This window comes from Vigna umbellata, chromosome 9 (genome assembly GCF_029865625.1).
Source record: "Vigna umbellata cultivar VRB3 chromosome 9, Vumbellata_1.0, whole genome shotgun sequence".
NCBI classification, from domain to species: domain Eukaryota; kingdom Viridiplantae; phylum Streptophyta; class Magnoliopsida; order Fabales; family Fabaceae; genus Vigna; species Vigna umbellata.
Window position 1 is genome coordinate 46,717,529 of NC_142173.1, and position 18,402 is coordinate 46,735,930.

An 18,402-nucleotide genomic window follows, 5' to 3' on the forward strand; every position below is an offset into this window, starting at 1 on the left:
TTTGGCTATAAACTTGTGAATTTTTACAAGGCCCATCTTCTTTAAAGGCTGACAAAAGATCTACATTAGATAAAGGGGAAAACTTGGTTCTGTGTCTAGGACTTACAACCGCAACCAAATTGAACAGTTTAAAATTTAGGGGAGGATATGACACCTCAATCGATGGTAAGGAAAGCTTTTGAGGCTTAAAGAGAGTTTACAATGGAACTTACATCTACTTCATCTCACCCTACAGAGACAAGTGACTCGTGACCTATCAAATGTAAGACATGCCTTGTTTCTCTTGAGCAAACCCTTGGGTTTGTATATGTGTTATATCAGTTAGTTTTATGTTGATTTCTAAGGCCTAACTCAATCTTCTTCCGTTATCTGGGTTTAGGATTGATTGTGAGACCATTGATGGGGTTATATGATTATATATAGAAGTGATTAGTTTTGCATCATTTATGGAAAGATAAAGAGGAACCCCTAGGTAGTTAATGTATGTGCAAAGAAGGCCCTGAGAGGTACCAGTAAGAAGAGTGAATTTTGTTGAATATTTTTTTATCAAGAAATGTATATGCAGAAGGCTTTATTTTATTTATATGGAAATCATCATATTGATAGAACATGAGTAAAACAAGAAATCTATCAGGTAATAATAAACTGATAAAAGGTAATGCCTATAAAATAGGATAAAAACATATTTATCCTATTAGTTAATATTACTTTTATTTAAAATAAATTTACATAAAAAAATTAATGTATTCTGTTTCTTAATTAATTCCAACACTTTTTCTTCGACACTCCTCCTTGACTTTTGAACTACAAATTCCAAGTTTTTGTCTCAAGTATTCAAATCTAGCTTTTGAAAGTGCCTTGGTCATAATTTCAGCGCTTTGATTCTCTGTTTTGCTGTATAGTAACTTCACTTCTCCTTCACTTGAAGAAAAACTTTCTCTTAAAATGTTTAGTTTTTCCATAAAACACTGGATCATTGGCAGTTGAAATTGAAGCTGGTTGTCTATAAAAACCTGTATACTTTCTTCTTGTTCCACATACGAATCTGTCATGATTGTTCTGATTGAAAGAGTCTGATTCACTGCAGCAACAACAACTACATATTCTACATTTGTAGTTGATTGAGCTATAAAATCTTGCTTTTTATAGTGCTAAGAAAAAACTCCAGAACCAAAAGAAAAACAGTAACGAGATGTGCTTTTTACGTCATCAACACAACCTATCCAATCACTGTTATAGTATCAATGAAACTTAAACTCATGAGAACGAGAGGACATCACACCATAATCTAAGAGCCTTTAATATATCTAACAATTCATTTGGCAGCTCAAGAATGAACATCACCAGCACTGTGCATGAACATTGAAAGAATACTTACTGCAAACATGATGAGGTCTCGTAGTAGTAAGATACATTAGGAAACCAATTTAGCTTTTGGAATAATGTTCATCTATGTTATCGGTTCCATCATCTTTGCTAAATGACTTCTTCTGGTTAATTGGTGTATCAATGCTTAGTCCTCCATGCAGAAATTCTTTAGTATTTCCTGTACATTTTTTTTTTGACATATAGAAGCTCCATCTTTATCTTGCTTCACTTTCATTCCCAAGAAGAAGGACAATAAACCAAAGTATCTCATTTCAACTTTGAACTCCGTTATTAGTTTCTCATCAATCCCTGTCACAAGTATGTAATCAACATTTTTAGAAACTATGATAAATTAACCCAAACCATTTTCCATCCTTTTTGTGTGGCCAAAGCAAGCATCATTCTGATTGTATCAATGAACAGAAGCAAATGTTTTTGAAAAATCTACCTCCAAACACATAAGCATATCCTTTGACTACTAATCGTACTGTGTAATTGTTTATAGAATCATTTGCATTAAGTTTGTTTATATAAAACCATTTGAATGCTATAGGTTGTTTGTGTTGAGGGCTTTCCACCATCTCCCATTTGTCATTTTCTTTGATCATTTTGAGCTCTTCCTCCATAGCTTTAGTAGTCAAATGTGTGTGGTATGTATAGTGTAGTAATGTAGTAACCGGATAATAATAAATAGTAAAAGGCCTGCTTGAACAAGCTTGTTACGTACCTGAGTACGTAAACTAGCCAAATACAACCTTGCACACTCTCTCACACGTAATAGAACAATAAACACACGTAATAGAACAATAAACGAATAACAATGGATGAATGAATCTCTTTTATTGATGGTAATATCTGAATAAACAAGGGTAAACAATAATTGGGAGCATAACCTCCTTCAATTACTTTGAGAGCATAACCTCCCTCACAAGACAATAATGTCTGTCACAAAACTCAATAATCACCAGCATACCTTTAACCCTAGACTCTAACTTTATTTATATTAATTATTTCCAGTCCATCTCTTATTAAATATTCCTCTATCTGCATTTAATATAAATATCCTTATATTTAATATAAATATCCCTATATTTAATATAAATATCTCTCCGTATATTATCCTAGCATATATCCTTAATTATAAATATCTTATATTGAATATTTCCCTAAATATATATTTATTTACTCTAATTAACTTATACTATATTTATTTACTCTAATTAACTTATACTAAATATTCTCTCTGCTCATATACTTTCCAACCCTTATTATTACCCCTACCTTAGATCGTAACATTACTCCTCGCTGCAAAACAACCTTGTCCCCAAGGTTGGATTGGGGAGCTTGATCTCATGGCTCCTCATCAATTCAAGTCTGGAGGTTTGGGTGGTGGAAATTCTTCGTCGTCCTCTGCATATATCAGGACTCTCAAACTCCTGTCCGGACAACGGTGCGCAGGACCGAACCGCTCGCCGCATCTAAAGCACCTTCCTTCTTTCCTACGTTTTTCATATTCCTCATAAGGTAGATCCCTCACGTTTCTTTCCTTTCGTCCGGTCCCCACATTCTCCGTGATGTCCGCTCGGCTCTCCACGACAGTTACCGTTCGGCCTTGGTTCGGGCGACTGAGCTCCAGTCGCGTATCCACCCCGTTCGGTTTTTCTCCAGATTGATTCTCGATCACACTTCCGCTCCCAGCCTTCACGCCCCCTTGGAACTCTTCCACATCCTTTGCCAGTCTCATAACGTCCATCAACTCCCGCGGATCAAGTAATCTGAGTTGATTACGGATCCCCTCCTGCAATCCTGCCATAAAGTACCCCATCAGCTGTGCGTCGGGCATTGTTTCCGTTTGGCCGACCAAGACTTCAAATTCTTGGATGTATTCTTCCACGGTTCCTGATTGTTTACAGGCCGCCAGTCTCTCGAAGACGGTTCCCCGGTTTCTTCCTCCAAAACGGATCACCATTGACTCCTTTAATCCTGCCCACGAACGGTTCCTGGCCTTCTCCCTCCAGAATCTGAACCAGTGTCCTGCGATTCCCTCCATGCTGATATAGGCTAGGTGCAACTTTTCTTCCTCCGACACTCCTTGTAGCTCAAAGAATTTGTCCGCTCTATTGATCCAATTCAAAGGATCGCTTCCTTCGAAGATGGGTAAGTCTACCCTTCTCCTCCAATATGGTTGCTCCTCTCGGTGTCCACCATCTAGCCTGCTGCCCTCTCTCTCGTCCTCCTCATTCCTTCTCCCATTGACAGACCCCTGACTTCCATCAGGATTTCCCTCATGTCGTCGACCTCGCTCTCCCATCACCTTCACCAGTTCCTGGACTGCTGCCTCCAGTCCTCCCATGGAGATTTCTATGACCTCCAATCTTCCTTCAATGACATTCACTCTTCCCTCCATGATGATCCGGCAGGTCGGACCAATTGTTACGTACCTGAGTACGTAAACTAGCCAAATACAACCTTGCACACTCTCTCACACGTAATAGAACAATAAACACACGTAATAGAACAATAAACGAATAACAATGGATGAATGAATCTCTTTTATTGATGGTAATATCTGAATAAACAAGGGTAAACAATAATTGGGAGCATAACCTCCTTCAATTACTTTGAGAGCATAACCTCCCTCACAAGACAATAATGTCTGTCACAAAACTCAATAATCACCAGCATACCTTTAACCCTAGACTCTAACTTTATTTATATTAATTATTTCCAGCCCATCTCTTATTAAATATTCCTCTATCTGCATTTAATATAAATATCCTTATATTTAATATAAATATCCCTATATTTAATATAAATATCTCTCCGTATATTATCCTAGCATATATCCTTAATTATAAATATCTTATATTGAATATTTCCCTAAATATATATTTATTTACTCTAATTAACTTATACTATATTTATTTACTCTAATTAACTTATACTAAATATTCTCTCTGCTCATATACTTTCCAACCCTTATTATTACCCCTACCTTAGATCGTAACAAAGCTTCTCTAGAAGTATTTCTAGAAGAGAAAAAGAAGTAAAAATGAAATGAACTTTTCCATAATAAAGCATAACAAATTAAAATAATAGTAATAAAAATGAATTAAAACACAATACGCTAACTAACAATAATTAGAAATAATATAATACTAAGAATATATATTTATATGTATATATGTATATATATATATATATATATATGTATGTATGTATGTATGTATGTATGTATGTATGGATGGATGTATGTATGTATATGTGTTCTAAAACATTGGAATAAGTACCCAAAAAAATTAGAATAGCTGTCATCTCAATACCACTACCTGCTATCGAGTTTTTATTTCCTTTGGGGTGAAGGGGGAGGGGGGCCACTGCTCCACCATTGACACCATTGATTATTGCAGGGCAGCAGACTCGACATTTCATTGAAGCTGTGGAGCAGTATGCTCACTTGGGATTGCGTACATTATGTTTGGGTTGGCGTGAGTTAAAAAAAGATGAATATAGAGAATGGTCTTTGATGTTTAAAGAGGCCAGCAGCACTTTGGTTGATAGGGAGGTAAATGGCATATACTTATGGCTTATTTAACGTACTTTTACTCAAAAGCTCCATTTCTCAGATTAATATCTTTCACAGTGGAGAGTAGCTGAGGTCTGTCAACGAGTAGAACATGACTTGGAAATTCTTGGTGTAACAGCAATAGAGGATCGTTTACAGGTGAAAATTAGCTGTACTAGCTGATAACAAACTCATAGATAATACTTTTAAATTCATGTAATTTTACTGAATCCCATCCACTTTAGATGAAATGGAAAAAATTAAAGAATTTCCCCAGTGATTTTATGTGATGACCATTATGATTTATTTTTATGTTTTGCTTTTAGGATGGAGTGCCTGAAACGATAGAAACTCTAAGAAAAGCTGGAATAAATTTTTGGATGCTAACTGGAGATAAGCAGAATACAGCAATACAAATCGCTCTGTCATGTAATTTTATTTCCCCAGGTGATTGATTTGAGATCATGTTGTAGAATATTGTTTTCTTCTTAGTGATGTGCAAATAGTACAACTATTGTTTTCTTCTTATACTGAGGACGGGACATCTTGAGCGTGACATTAAATATTTATGGATAGTCCCATAATAGGTGACTCAATAGGTCTAACAACTTTCAATAGAATAAATTTTGATGCCATTTTACAAAGTAAACTTTAAACCTAATTCAATTCACAAAATCAACTTAGAAAATGAAGTTTGCTTCCACTTATGAACTATATATTACACTTTTTATCCATATAATTTTAATAAATAAAGAATGTAAATACTGATTAATTGTGCACAGGTTTAAAACAATCATAAAACTTAATATAACAATTGTTCCAAAACGTCAGAAAAGCATACATTTATGCATTTTGATGATTACTATCTATCTGACATCACTGATAATGGAATGATGTAATGTGATAGCTTAAAATCAAGAAGTATCTTGAATACCTCACCTGAATTTAAAAGTATCTTAATATCCTATTCAAGATCCACATAAATTTAATAATGTAAATACTGATTAATTGTGCACTGAAATTTAAAGTTCTTAATATGATGATCATTCCCAAACGTAGTCAGACACACTATTTATAAATTGTACTAATCACTAGCTATCTGAAAACACATTGATAATTGGAATGAAATAAATCAGGAAATATATATAATACCTTATTTGAATGTGTGACTTCTGGTTAACAGCTTGGGCTACCAACATAAAAAAGAATACTTTTTACTGTTTGATTAGCATTCTTCATACTTAATTGAAAGGTTATTAATTTATGTTGGTAATACTGAATTGGCTTTATTCTTACAATTCCCTGCCCCTAAAACTAAGAACTGAATGGATAGCTTCTATCAATTGATGGGGATAAAATAACTTCTTTTCAGCTGATAAAAATTTTGGTAATTGAAATTATGCAAAGATTCGAATAAGGAAATATTTAGAAATATATTTTCTTTGAATTTGAAATATGTCAAAGTCCTATTCTGGATGCTTCAAAGGTTCATAGCTTAGCTTACCAACATAAACAACACCACCGTTTCAACTTCAACTTAAATATGTGTTGATCATAGTCCCATTTTTTAAGAGCTTGTCTGTTTATGTGCACAAATTGCATTAAATTTTATTGTTTGATTAGTATTATACATCCTTCTTTGGAAGGTTTATATTGAGGAGCCTTTATTCTTACAATTCACTTCCCAAAAACTAACAGAACCAAAGGGACAGCTTCTATCAATTGATGGAAAAACAGAGGAAGAGGTTTGTAGGAGTTTAGAAAGAGTGCTACGAACTATGCGGATAACTACCTCAGAACCCAAGGTATTGCTTATTAGTTTCTGTATTATCTTAGAATCCACTATTTTTGTTTTTCTTTACCGTTCATTTTTTTATTGTGTGGTTTCTATTTTGAAGGATATCTTATTATTTGCTCTTGCACCTTTTCTATCCCTTTCTTTTGTCCAACAAATTTCTTTTCATATCTAAAATAAAATAAATCGAGTTATGAGCAACTTGTACGGACACATCAGGTAATCTAACTAGGAACTCATTTTTGCAAGCATATGGTGAGATCAAGATAATTTGAAAGGTTTTGGAATTCATCTGATCATTCTTTTCTCAAACAGGATGTGGCTTTTGTTGTTGATGGTTGGGCACTTGAGATTGCACTTACTCACTACCGTAAAGCTTTCACTGAGCTGGCAGTTTTGTCGAGGACCGCTATATGTTGTCGTGTGACACCATCACAAAAAGCACAGGTTTTTGTTTTCACCATTTTATCTGCTTACAATAATATGTTGCTTCTGTTTTTGTAAGGCTAAGCTTTATAAGGATGACTTAGTGGTAAAGTTGGAAGAGAGGGTGGGAGAGGTTGTGGATTCAACTCCCCCAACAATTTGGAGATATAAGGTTGGTTTGAAGGGCTTGGAAGGAACGGAGGGTGGGAGAGGTTATGGATACAATTCCCCCGGTAACAAATACTAACAACTAACATTGCCGATAAAAAAAAAAGGGCTAAGCCTTGCATTCCTTCATTTTTAGTTGCCATCCATGTTAATAAGGGGTGTCTGGGCTCCTTTTAATTAACTAACCTATTGCAATAAGACGGGGGCTGAGATGACCAGTATCTTATGTTTTTCTCTAATGGGAACATGGTACTTCTATTTGTATTATTCAATTCTACTTTATCAGAAAGTAATGACTCTGATTTGTCTTGTATACTATTTCTTGTTGCAGCTTGTTCAGATCTTAAAATCATGTGATTATCGAACATTGGCTATTGGTGATGGTGGAAATGATGTAAGGATGATACAACAAGCTGATATTGGTGTGGGTATCAGTGGCAGAGAAGGATTGCAGGCAGCAAGAGCAGCTGATTACAGTATTGGAAGTAAGCCATTTTACTCCTTTGCTGGTGCAATCATATGATATGTATACTGTTCTTCAACACAGTTCCCCAGTTACCGTCTGTTTCTTGTATTTTGAATTTGCTAGATATTTATTTTCACACATATGGTTCAATTTCTGACGCTGTTCTGTATATAAACCTATATCAATGACTTTTCTTTATTATTCTTGACTATAATTTGATTCAAAGCTCTTCTACTAATTAATATTTTTTAGTGGTTGGAATAAGAATAAGACAGGGCAGATTACTGTTTCTCATTCTTTCTAGTTGCTTATGACTACAAGATTTCATCTCTTTGATGTTATGGTTATTCTGTTCATTTTCAGAGTTTAGATTCCTGAAGAGATTGATTCTGGTCCATGGCCGCTACTCATACAACCGCACAGCATTTCTTTCTCAATATTCATTCTACAAGTCCCTACTGATTTGCTTCATCCAAATCTTGTGAGTTTCTTTGACAAGCTCTTGAATTTTTTTTTCCTAACAAACATTACATATGTCCCCAGCCAGTATGAGCTGGGTAGCTGTATACAGTAAGTTTCACAGAAACACCCACAGCTAGCCCAGAAAAAAAGGAAAACAATGTCTTTTGTTTTTCCATTCTATTTCTTGTGGTTATTATGACTATGATAATCACCCAAGCATTTCAGGAATCTACCCTTAAAAGCTAGTTTTTAAGGGACACAAATCAAATACTTATATATTCCACTAAACATCTCATTATTGGATGTAAGATTTAGGTAACTCAGTACCCAAGTCCCATCATTTTCAAAATATCAACAATTAATTCTAATACCAAATTATTAAGCAGTCAAACATTTGAGGAACCCACTTAAACTGTTAAGGGGGGTGGAGAACCAAACAGACTCCACCAAACATTTCATATTACTCACTGTGGGACTTAGACATCCCATAATATAAGTCCCTATTAAAATGTTGTGATGCATGAAATACATTCCAATCTTCTTTATATTGATCTATTCTCAAATTTTTAAGGTACTGATGGTTGCATCTCCAGTTTTTCATTTATTTCAGGTGTCTCTGGAACTAGCCTCTTCAATTCTGTTAGCTTGATGGCTTACAATGTTTTCTACACCAGTGTCCCTGTTCTAGTCAGCGTGCTTGACAAAGATCTTAGTGAGGAAACTGTAATGCAACATCCGCAAATTTTATTTTACTGCCAAGCGGGAAGGTTTGTAATTGTGCTGCTTTTTGTTGTATTACAACTGGATATCCCTTCAATTAACCGGAAAAGGAAAATTTTTTATGGCCATTTCATTGGGTAAGCATTTGACTAGAAATGTTGAAACAGGCTTCTGAATCCTAGTACATTTGCTGGATGGTTTGGGCGATCTCTGTTCCATGTGAGTTTTATTTGATATTAATCAATTGTTTATAAGATGATGAGTTTATAGGAAGCTTATAATCATGAGTCGTAACCAGTGTTGTTATCGCTGGGCCAGAATTCTGCCATATGCATACGGTGGATGGTTTAGCAGCCTATGCATGAGCAAGGTGGAAAAGAGAAAATTAATATAAATGTATAGTAATTAGGTGTTAAAGCAGCTATTAAATTGATAAAGAATAATAAAAATTTAAAAAGAGTGTCACATATTAAAAAAGGATGTATAAATATTAAAGTGAATAACAAAAATAATTGAAAAAGGAAAAAATAAAAAAGCAGTATAAATATTTATTCTGCTGTTTAACTTTCAATTCTATTAATTATTTATCTCTACTTCAAAATTATTTAGTATATGTGTCTGGTCATTTATCATTGGTATTGATTGTAATTTGCAGGCAATAGTTGTATTTGTGATAAGCATACATGCCTATGCTTATGATAAAAGTGAAATGGAAGAGGTTTCAATGGTTGCACTTTCGGGTTGCATATGGTTACAGGCTTTTGTAGTGACAATGGAGACCAAGTAAGCTTTAATATTGGTAGCCATTGATACAACTGTTACCTCGACTTAGAGTGCTATGCTGTTTGTAATGAACTGAAAGGACTATCTTGTGTATAATTTTTGGTGGTGCTGGAGTTGGTGGGGAGGAATATTGCTTTTTTGGCTTGGTTGCAAATGTTTGGTTGGCATAGAAATTCCGGAAAAAAGTCGTTTTATAGTTCAAAGCATTTTGCTTCAACTCGTTGGAGAAGTTTTTCTGGTTTGATTACCTGACTCTTATTTTTTATGCCTACAGTTCCTTTACTATATTGCAACATATGGCTATATGGGGTAATTTGGCTGCCTTTTATGTCATTAACTGGATCTTCAGCGCTCTTCCTTCATCAGGGATGTATACAATTATGTTCAAGTTGTGTCATCAGCCGTCATATTGGATAACAGTATCTGTAAGTAGCTTCTCATTTCTTGCACCTTAATGAAGTTGTTCACTCTCAATTTTGCTCTTTCTCTTTCCTTTCTATTCTCATCAGGATTGCATTCAAGATTTTGTTTTTCTATTTTTTATTTCGAGTAAAACAAATTAAACACGTCCATGCTATTTCCATGTTCTCCTTTCCAGCAGTGTTAGATCACGAAATTTAACATTCTACAGGAATCTTGTCCCAAATCTGTACGGCATTGAGTTCTATATTTTCCTGATAAAATTCACGTATATTTCTTGCCTGTAAAATAAATTAACATAGATTGCATGGCTCTCGCAAGAAGCCAAATTCATTAACGTTATATGCATTGAGCTCCTTTATTTTTCTTAATAAAGTTCACACATCTATTTCTTTGCCTGTGAAATAAATCGACGTAGGTTCGATGGCCCTAGCGAGGAGCCAAATTCATTCACATTTTCTTTTTGCTAAAATACGTTGATTATGGTTTGATAGAAACTATTATTCCATACAGCTCATGGTTGCGGCAGGGATGGGTCCCATTCTAGCTATCAAGTACTTCCGATATACATATAGACCGAGCAAAATCAATACATTGCAGCAAGCTGAACGTGTGGGCGGGCCAATTTTGTCTCTTGGCCCCATTGAGCCTCAGCCGAGATCTATAGAGAAAGATGTTTCTACCTTGTCAATAACACAACCCAAAAACAGAAATCCTGTGTATGAACCACTGTTGTCAGATTCCCCGAATGCTACCAGAAGATCTTTCGGATCAGGAACACCATTTGATTTTTTCCAGTCACAATCAAGATCATCTCTGTCTAACTACACAAGAAAGGACAACTGAGATTAAGGAGCAACTGGATGAGCACCAGATGCCGCATCTTAGTTGTATATCCCTTTCGATCAAAATTAACCAAGTACATTGTCAGTTACGTGTATACTAATGTTATTTTGTAAATTGGGCACCTCTGAAGTGCCATTAGATAATTGTCGATATAAAGCGAAAAGGAAATGAATTTTCAAGATTCAATAGATTATCTGATTGTTTTTATATTACTATTATTTATTTTTCCCCAACTTCTGGTTGGAGACATATTTGATTTCTTCGTCACTGAAGTACATTCTGCACTTTATATTCTCCAGTTAGGGGGTTATATTGCATTTATTAAAGAGTAATACAACTGGTGGCTATCAAGAAAGTGGGCAGGTCAATGAATGCTAAATTCGTAGTTTTTTTTTCCTTAGTGGAAGCATCTGGAAAATGATAATTCGTTGAGGTTAAATGTTGATATGCAGGTTGCAGATGAATAGAAGTAGTGACAGTTTTAATGCTTACCTCAGGAGAACTTAATCCTCTAAAGTATGCTCCTCACCAACCGTTGTCAGAACCCTGCTGCAAATTGCATGGCTATTGGCGAGTAAGCGATGATTATAATAGAGTAAACAATTAATTAGTCTCTGCAATTACAATTACTCGTTGTTGTTGTCCATGAAATAATGAAATTAATACTCTTGATAATGTCTTTTGAGCATCAGTTAATTTAGTTTTAAATGTTGGGGATTAAATCAATTGGTAATCGAGAAATCCATTACATCAAGTTGGCAATGATTGTTAACTTTCTGGAACTAAATTGTTTGACATTATAGAAATTGGGGGTAACCTTTTTATTTACAGTTTGAAATATTATTTCAATTGAATACATTATTCAAGTAAATCAAAGTGCATGTCAAACTCAGTAACTTAAACATTTTGTATGCATAAAATTGCTCCATCACCAAAACAGCACTCATTTACAAGATACCAACAATTCTGTGGGTCAAGAAAACTGCATGCATGACATGAGTTATAATAGTCTTATACTCGCTCGTTTAATGTCTTCTATAATTAAAAATTGACAAAGAAAGCAAAGACTATTATAAATTTCAAAGATTATAATGTCGTTTTAACATGGGTTGTTTCCTTTTATTATACCATATGGTGGTGTAAGTTTATGCATCACCACCTAACATAAGCTTACAAACCAGCAAATCCCGCCATAAGAGTTATTCCAAACAAAACACTATGAATCCTTACCCATAACCCTACCCTAGCTGTCTTTCGAACAAGTCTGCATGGTTGCATCCTAAGACGCTATCAACAAATGCTATGCTGTCCAAGTTTCCACTATGAATCAGTGTCCTTTTTCTTTAGCATGAAAAATAGCTAGTTAACAAGGCTTATAATGTATTAATTGCCTGCATTTTGGATCTCAAAATTATAGTCATGAAATTGAATTTCATAAGTGCCACCCTACTACCTATGTCACACTGCCTTCACTTGATTCATCTCATCTCCATTTTAGGGGTCTCACCTCAGCGTAGCAGGCTTTTACTTTTAACATTTTTGTCTGCATCTTTATCTTATTTCACTATGAAATTAACTGAAGTATTAAAGGGTTTTTAAAGCATCTCTGCCATTTTTTATCAGTGGGACCAGCATGGTAGATCAGTGCAGGTATGGCGTCCAAAAGTAATCCAAGACCACCCCTTAAACACAAATGAATTATAATAATAAAAAACTTTCAAATATTTCGCAATATATTTATCTTTCTTGTTTCTTTCATAATCTGAACTTGAAATTACTTTTATATTTTTATGTGAATTTTGAATTGCTTTCTCACTTTATTCATTTCCCAGGTATCTCTTTCAAAATTTAATTCATCTAGAAACCTGCATTCTCTAAAATCCAAATCCGCATCAGAACAATAATTAACCAATTTCTGTCAGTGATTAAGAAATGGATTTGAAGAATTATTCACAATTTAGATCTTCCAGACTAGTGTGAGGGAACACAGATGCATCTTAGGTAGCTACAAATATATTGTACGGAAGGTACCTCCGCTGCATGACCATGTCAAATCATGAAACAGTCTTCAACACCTTTATTACTCAAATGGAAAAAACCTGCGAGATCACATCCTTTCAAATGGTTAAATCTTCTCTCTTAAAATTAGTTTTTCCTACCCGTGTTTCTTAACGTTTTCTTTAATTGAAAGAGAAATAAAAAAAAAATACAGATTGAGGTAAATATTACTTAACCAGAAGGTAGCGTAATTTTTGTATAAAATAGAATAACTTCTTTTGGATGAAATATGGCTGGACAACGTAGATACATAAATGTATCTCTTTTATTGCATTGTTTTCTAGGTTCATCTAAATGTTTCAAAACATTTAAATACTACTACAAATGTCAATATAAACTCATCAAAAGCTTACCTGATCCGAAACTCCGAAAAAATTAATCGAGTTACAGTTAATGACTTTATTATTTGAATTATAAAGTCTTTTGTCTGTAAATGAACACAGATGAAAAAACAGACTAGATAAAAAATAATTACGTATGCGGATTTTTCTCTGTCATATTTAAGGTATACAGAGTCTATCGAAATTATAACATGTACAATTCTAAGTAGTACATTTTAATTCGATTCAAATGAGTTATGGAAGACGAATAGAGATGAATCTGTTTGCTATTTGTAACTTTTCGCTTATCCATAAACTTGATTGTTATTAACAACGTAATTAACCTTTCATATATTACACAAGGGTTAGAAGTTTAACAAATAAAAGTAATTTATTAAGCAATTAATGAGCAATAAAATAGCAAAACTTGTTAGATTTTAGCTTTTAGTTGGTTTTCTATTTCTTCCCTTTTCCCTTGCTAAAGGACAAGACCATCAAAGAGATTTAATATCTTTACTAAATAAAGGACGCCAATGTTTAAATTTACAACTGTAAAGATACTTTCATTTCCCTTTTCTGCATCTCAAATTTATTTTTCAATCGACTTCACCAATTAACAGTTTTTCGCCTCACCAACTCAAAGTCCATCATCTACTTAAAAAACAAATGATCAAAGAATATAAAATTTCCCAGATTTATCATTATCCATCAATCGATCATTATAATATTGTTTCTATTTGATGATGTGTTGCCACGACAAAGATTGCATGTTTGCCATGTCTTGGAATCCACTTTCTGCACTTGTAAAGGCCAACATAACATCAAAAATATCATGATTTCCCATCCCAAAGATTTAGCTTGTTGAGGGTAGGTTTACCACGTAATTCTCACTACTCGGTGGTGAAAATAAAGCTAAAGAATTTTTCATTTTTGAAAGACAAAACCAATTACCCAAAATATTCCCTTATGCATTGAACAAGATGAAATCCAAATTACATAATTTGTGACAAACTTAACAAATTCAGAAAGCAATGAACTGCAACAATAATTAATAATAACAATAGACTCCAGAGACACATTATGTTTCTCCGCGGTATTTACAGTTTCATTCACTGTATCAGGAGTCATCTCACTACCAATTTCGTCACCATCTTCACCTTCTACATCAGCAACTCGTTTACCCACGCAAGATCTGGGACATTTGAGTCAGCACCGACAACGTTGTTGTTGTTGTTGCCTGTGAATCTGTTGCTGCAAAACGCAACATTTGTGGGTGTCTGAGTGGAGGATGGTGAAAAAATAAACTTCTGCTGATCTTCGCAGCCAAAAGAAGAAGCAATGAGCGGTTGTCGCTGTTGTTCCTCACAGTTCAGAGAAACATCAATCCAAGGCAAGTTCAATGTTTTGGCACCAGAAACAGGAGAACCCTCGTTCAAACTCAACCCCTCCAAGGAGTTCACAAATTCAGCGAAGGCTTCTTTGTAACTCACCACCCCATGACGAGGGTTTACATTCGCAGCACCATATAGGGAAATTGGAGAAACAGAAACCCCTTTTCGGGGTTTCAAGGGAGAAGGAGGTGGTGAGGAGGAGGAGGAGGATGGAGATAGCGGTGGCGAGTAATGAGACATGTTGAAGAGGGTTGAAGTTGGAGAAGCGGTGGAAGAAGAAGAGGAAGAAGAAACACAATGGCAAAAAACACAACAGCCGTTGTTGTTGGATCTTGAAGCATGGTTGAAGAGATTGTTAATGTTCTTCTTGCATGAAATGTCATTCGAAGAAGGAGAAGTTACCGGTAAAATTCTCAGCTGGCGAGGTGTGTGTGCAAAGAAACAAACCTTTCTCTTGCAGTTCTTTCCATCCTTACAGGCCTCTGTCCTGTATCTTGCAGGGTGCAGCCAGCATTCAAATACTCCATGAGCGAATTCACATGCATCACCACGATTGCACCCTCCACGACGATATTCAGGACACACAGTTCCCGAGTAGTGATACCGCCGAGGGTCACGGCGGCGAGCCTTTTCTCCGGGATGAGCAAAAGGGCAGTCAGTCCAGTCATGACTCCTGCTGCGAGTGCACCGGCGGACCTTGAACTCAAACATCCTGAAGTGGTCGGCGGAGTAAGGGTCATCCTCATCGGAGTCATCAAGGTTGTTGGAAGGAAGGAACTTTTGCAGCATGGTGTCGTCAGAAAACAACTCAGAGCCACCGCATGCAGCAGCAGCACGGCAAGTGAGGAGCTTCCTTGGAGGGACGTCAATCTCTCTGGGGGTTTTGTTGGGAGAGAGGAATTGACGAGAGGGGTGAAACTTGTGCTGGTCGGAACAGACACTGCTCATTTTGAGAACCTTGAATGATGAAAGAGAAAGGGAATAAGAAGAAAGAAAGAGTGAGTGAATGTTGAGGGAAAGAAAAGGGTGTTGTGAGTTATATAGGGTAGATGCAGAGGGAGAAAGTGAGAAGAGAGAGAAAAGGTAAGAAGGATGGAATGTAGGGACAGTGAAGGAGGTGCGTGGCATTGTAGCATTTGGGATGAACATGCAAAAGAGGGTATGTGGCAGTTTCATAATTCATTGGGAACACCAATTTTAGCTATGTGTAATTCTCTTACAGCTTCTCTCAGTTACTGATATCTCATCCCATTTTGAGATGCTGTCATCACATCTAACATGAAAATTCTAGATCACGTTAAGAGGGCTCCATCTACCTCACTTTCTTCCACTTCTTCTTTCATTGCATTTGTTTCTCTTTATTCTTTCTCCTTTGACTCAAAAGAAGTGTTCATAAAATTTTTGACCAATTGTCTCTTCGGAAGAACCAAGCAATGCATAACATTTCATTAGAGGTTTTAGCACTCCCATAACACTTAATAAAAGTGTGATTATGAGTCTGACATAGTAACAAAAGAGAGATACAAAGAAAATTCACGTTCTCTCCGTAAAATAATGGTTCAACTACTGAAGAAGGGAAGTGGTTGAACCTTAAAAGAGATGTGATAACATATATATGACGGATGGGAAACCGTGAATTGTACTGGTTAGACCCTGCAATGCAATTCACTGCACCTATTGAAAATTAAACTGTTTGAATAAATTACAAAATCTTGCTACCATTTTTTACCATCATCATGTTATTACCATAGTGTCATGGTTTTATGCTCATACCAGAAACAGTAGCATGTCATTGGTTTTATCTCTTCCTATGGACACAAAGCCTCATTTCTTCATCATTTCATACTAATAATGACCAGAAAATTAACACAAAAACTGATAATTAATAGAGAAAGCATATACAAGCACTGGTTTCTGAGGTATCCATGTCTATCCTAGAAAATTGAAAATTGGGTTTTTGTCATCATTGTTGAGCTGTTGAATTGTATGAATGCAAACAACTTTTGAGTTTCCCTGGTCATCTGGGAGTTAGAATTTGAGGAAAAAAAGGAGACCAAACTTTAATGCCTATTTCTGCTTTAAAAAATTTCTGCACTTTCTTTTTCAATAAAGAATAATCAATCCACATAATTGATGAAACCATAACTGACACTTCCTAAACTAAAAGTTCAAAACCTGAAGTTTAGGAAATCAGTATATACACAAGATGAATTAGATATAATGAAAGCTTTTGATTTCTCAACCACTCCCTCAAAACTCACAATACATGTTAAATTCATGAATTAATAATTCTCCCTTGTTTTATGTTGGAATGGTTTCAGGAGAAGGGTTCAAGCAGTTTGATTCATTTCTAACATTGTTCTAATTTGTTCAGGAATATTAGTAATATTATCTATTTAACTAAGACTGTCATTATTCATGTTGGAAAATATAAACACAATTGATTTTTTTGGAAGAAAAGTCATCATTTTTTAAACTTATGTAGTCAAATATTGATTCTTTTCATTCTTTTTTTATTAAAAAAATTATACGTATAGTTTTTACCTTTAATAATTTAAAATTAAAAATATATATATTTAAAATAGTAATATATTAAATTGTCAGTAAGTTGTTTTTTCTTTGTAAATTTAAAAATATCACTTCAAAATACTTTACTTATACATATCAATAACTTTTGGAATCCAGTGCTTCCTTCACCAGTTTATCCTTAAAGACATATTAGGTTAATTAAGAAATAATAAATTAAAAATCCCACATTATTTAAGGATTAATACAAAAAAATTGTTCTCTTTTAGCTTATAAAATACCTTTTAGAAAGAAAAATTGTGATTAAACACATCATTTCTCAAATTAACAATATCTCTATAATTAATGCTAACTATATTTCATTTTAGAAGACTTAGTATTAAATAGAATCTTCACACAACCTGTGAATCTCCAATTAAAATTTACTTATCTTAAGCTGATAAATCTCTTTTCACGTCTTGTATTTAAATTTTTAATATTATTTAACTGATGTTAGTGATAAATTAGTATGTCATTGTTGACTTGTTAACATGTTATTAGAGTCAATAGTTTGAAACTGACGTTATGAGAAGTTGAAGCTCATTCATTTCATTGATTGCAAATAACGTCATCTCCAATAAAACAATGGAGAAAGTAGAACGGGTAACAGTGTATTTATGATAGTAGAAAACATAACAATTCATTACAAATATATTAAATTGAAATGAATATGAAAAAAATAATTAAATATAAAAGAGTCAGGTCAATAATGGAGTCTATTTATGAAGGGTTCTAGAATTGTTCAGTAGAAAGTAAAATTAGTAGAGTTGTTTACATATAATAAAAATTATATATTAAAGCAACTAATATTTACTTTTATGGTTAAAGTAAAAATTTGAACTTTTAAAAATTAATGAAAATCAAATTTGATTAATACTCGTTAGTTCAACTAGTTTAAATAAAAATATAAGAAAAGTTATATACAATCAAAAAGAAAAACACTAAAAATTTTAATTATTTTTTTAATGAATATAAAATAATAAGTACATAATAACACATTTTTATAAATTTTATTTATACAATAAACCTTACTTATTGCATACATTTGT

At 34.3% G+C, this 18,402-nt stretch overlaps 1 protein-coding gene and 1 pseudogene across 2 annotated transcripts in view; one reads left to right on the forward strand and one right to left on the reverse strand.

Annotated features, from left to right (window-relative positions):
* The window catches only part of ALA2 (aminophospholipid ATPase 2), a 30,087-nt gene extending 18,819 nt beyond the window's left edge, over nucleotides 1-11,268 (forward strand). For both annotated transcript variants that reach the window (XM_088099553.1, XM_088099554.1), the window contains exons 14-25: nucleotides 4,779-4,933; nucleotides 5,012-5,092; nucleotides 5,260-5,380; nucleotides 6,632-6,738; nucleotides 7,044-7,175; nucleotides 7,654-7,807; nucleotides 8,152-8,269; nucleotides 8,844-9,017; nucleotides 9,138-9,189; nucleotides 9,626-9,753; nucleotides 10,028-10,178; nucleotides 10,687-11,268. In XM_088099553.1, coding sequence (XP_087955679.1) covers nucleotides 4,779-4,933; nucleotides 5,012-5,092; nucleotides 5,260-5,380; nucleotides 6,632-6,738; nucleotides 7,044-7,175; nucleotides 7,654-7,807; nucleotides 8,152-8,269; nucleotides 8,844-9,017; nucleotides 9,138-9,189; nucleotides 9,626-9,753; nucleotides 10,028-10,178; nucleotides 10,687-11,019 — 1,706 coding nt within the window. In that variant the 3' untranslated portion in view covers nucleotides 11,020-11,268. The remainder of the gene's footprint in view (nucleotides 1-4,778; nucleotides 4,934-5,011; nucleotides 5,093-5,259; nucleotides 5,381-6,631; nucleotides 6,739-7,043; nucleotides 7,176-7,653; nucleotides 7,808-8,151; nucleotides 8,270-8,843; nucleotides 9,018-9,137; nucleotides 9,190-9,625; nucleotides 9,754-10,027; nucleotides 10,179-10,686) is intronic.
* A 3,075-nt stretch (nucleotides 11,269-14,343) lies between these two features.
* LOC124838872 (zinc finger CCCH domain-containing protein 2 pseudogene) lies at nucleotides 14,344-15,979 on the reverse strand (annotated as a pseudogene).
* Between the last annotated feature and the right edge of the window lie 2,423 nt (nucleotides 15,980-18,402).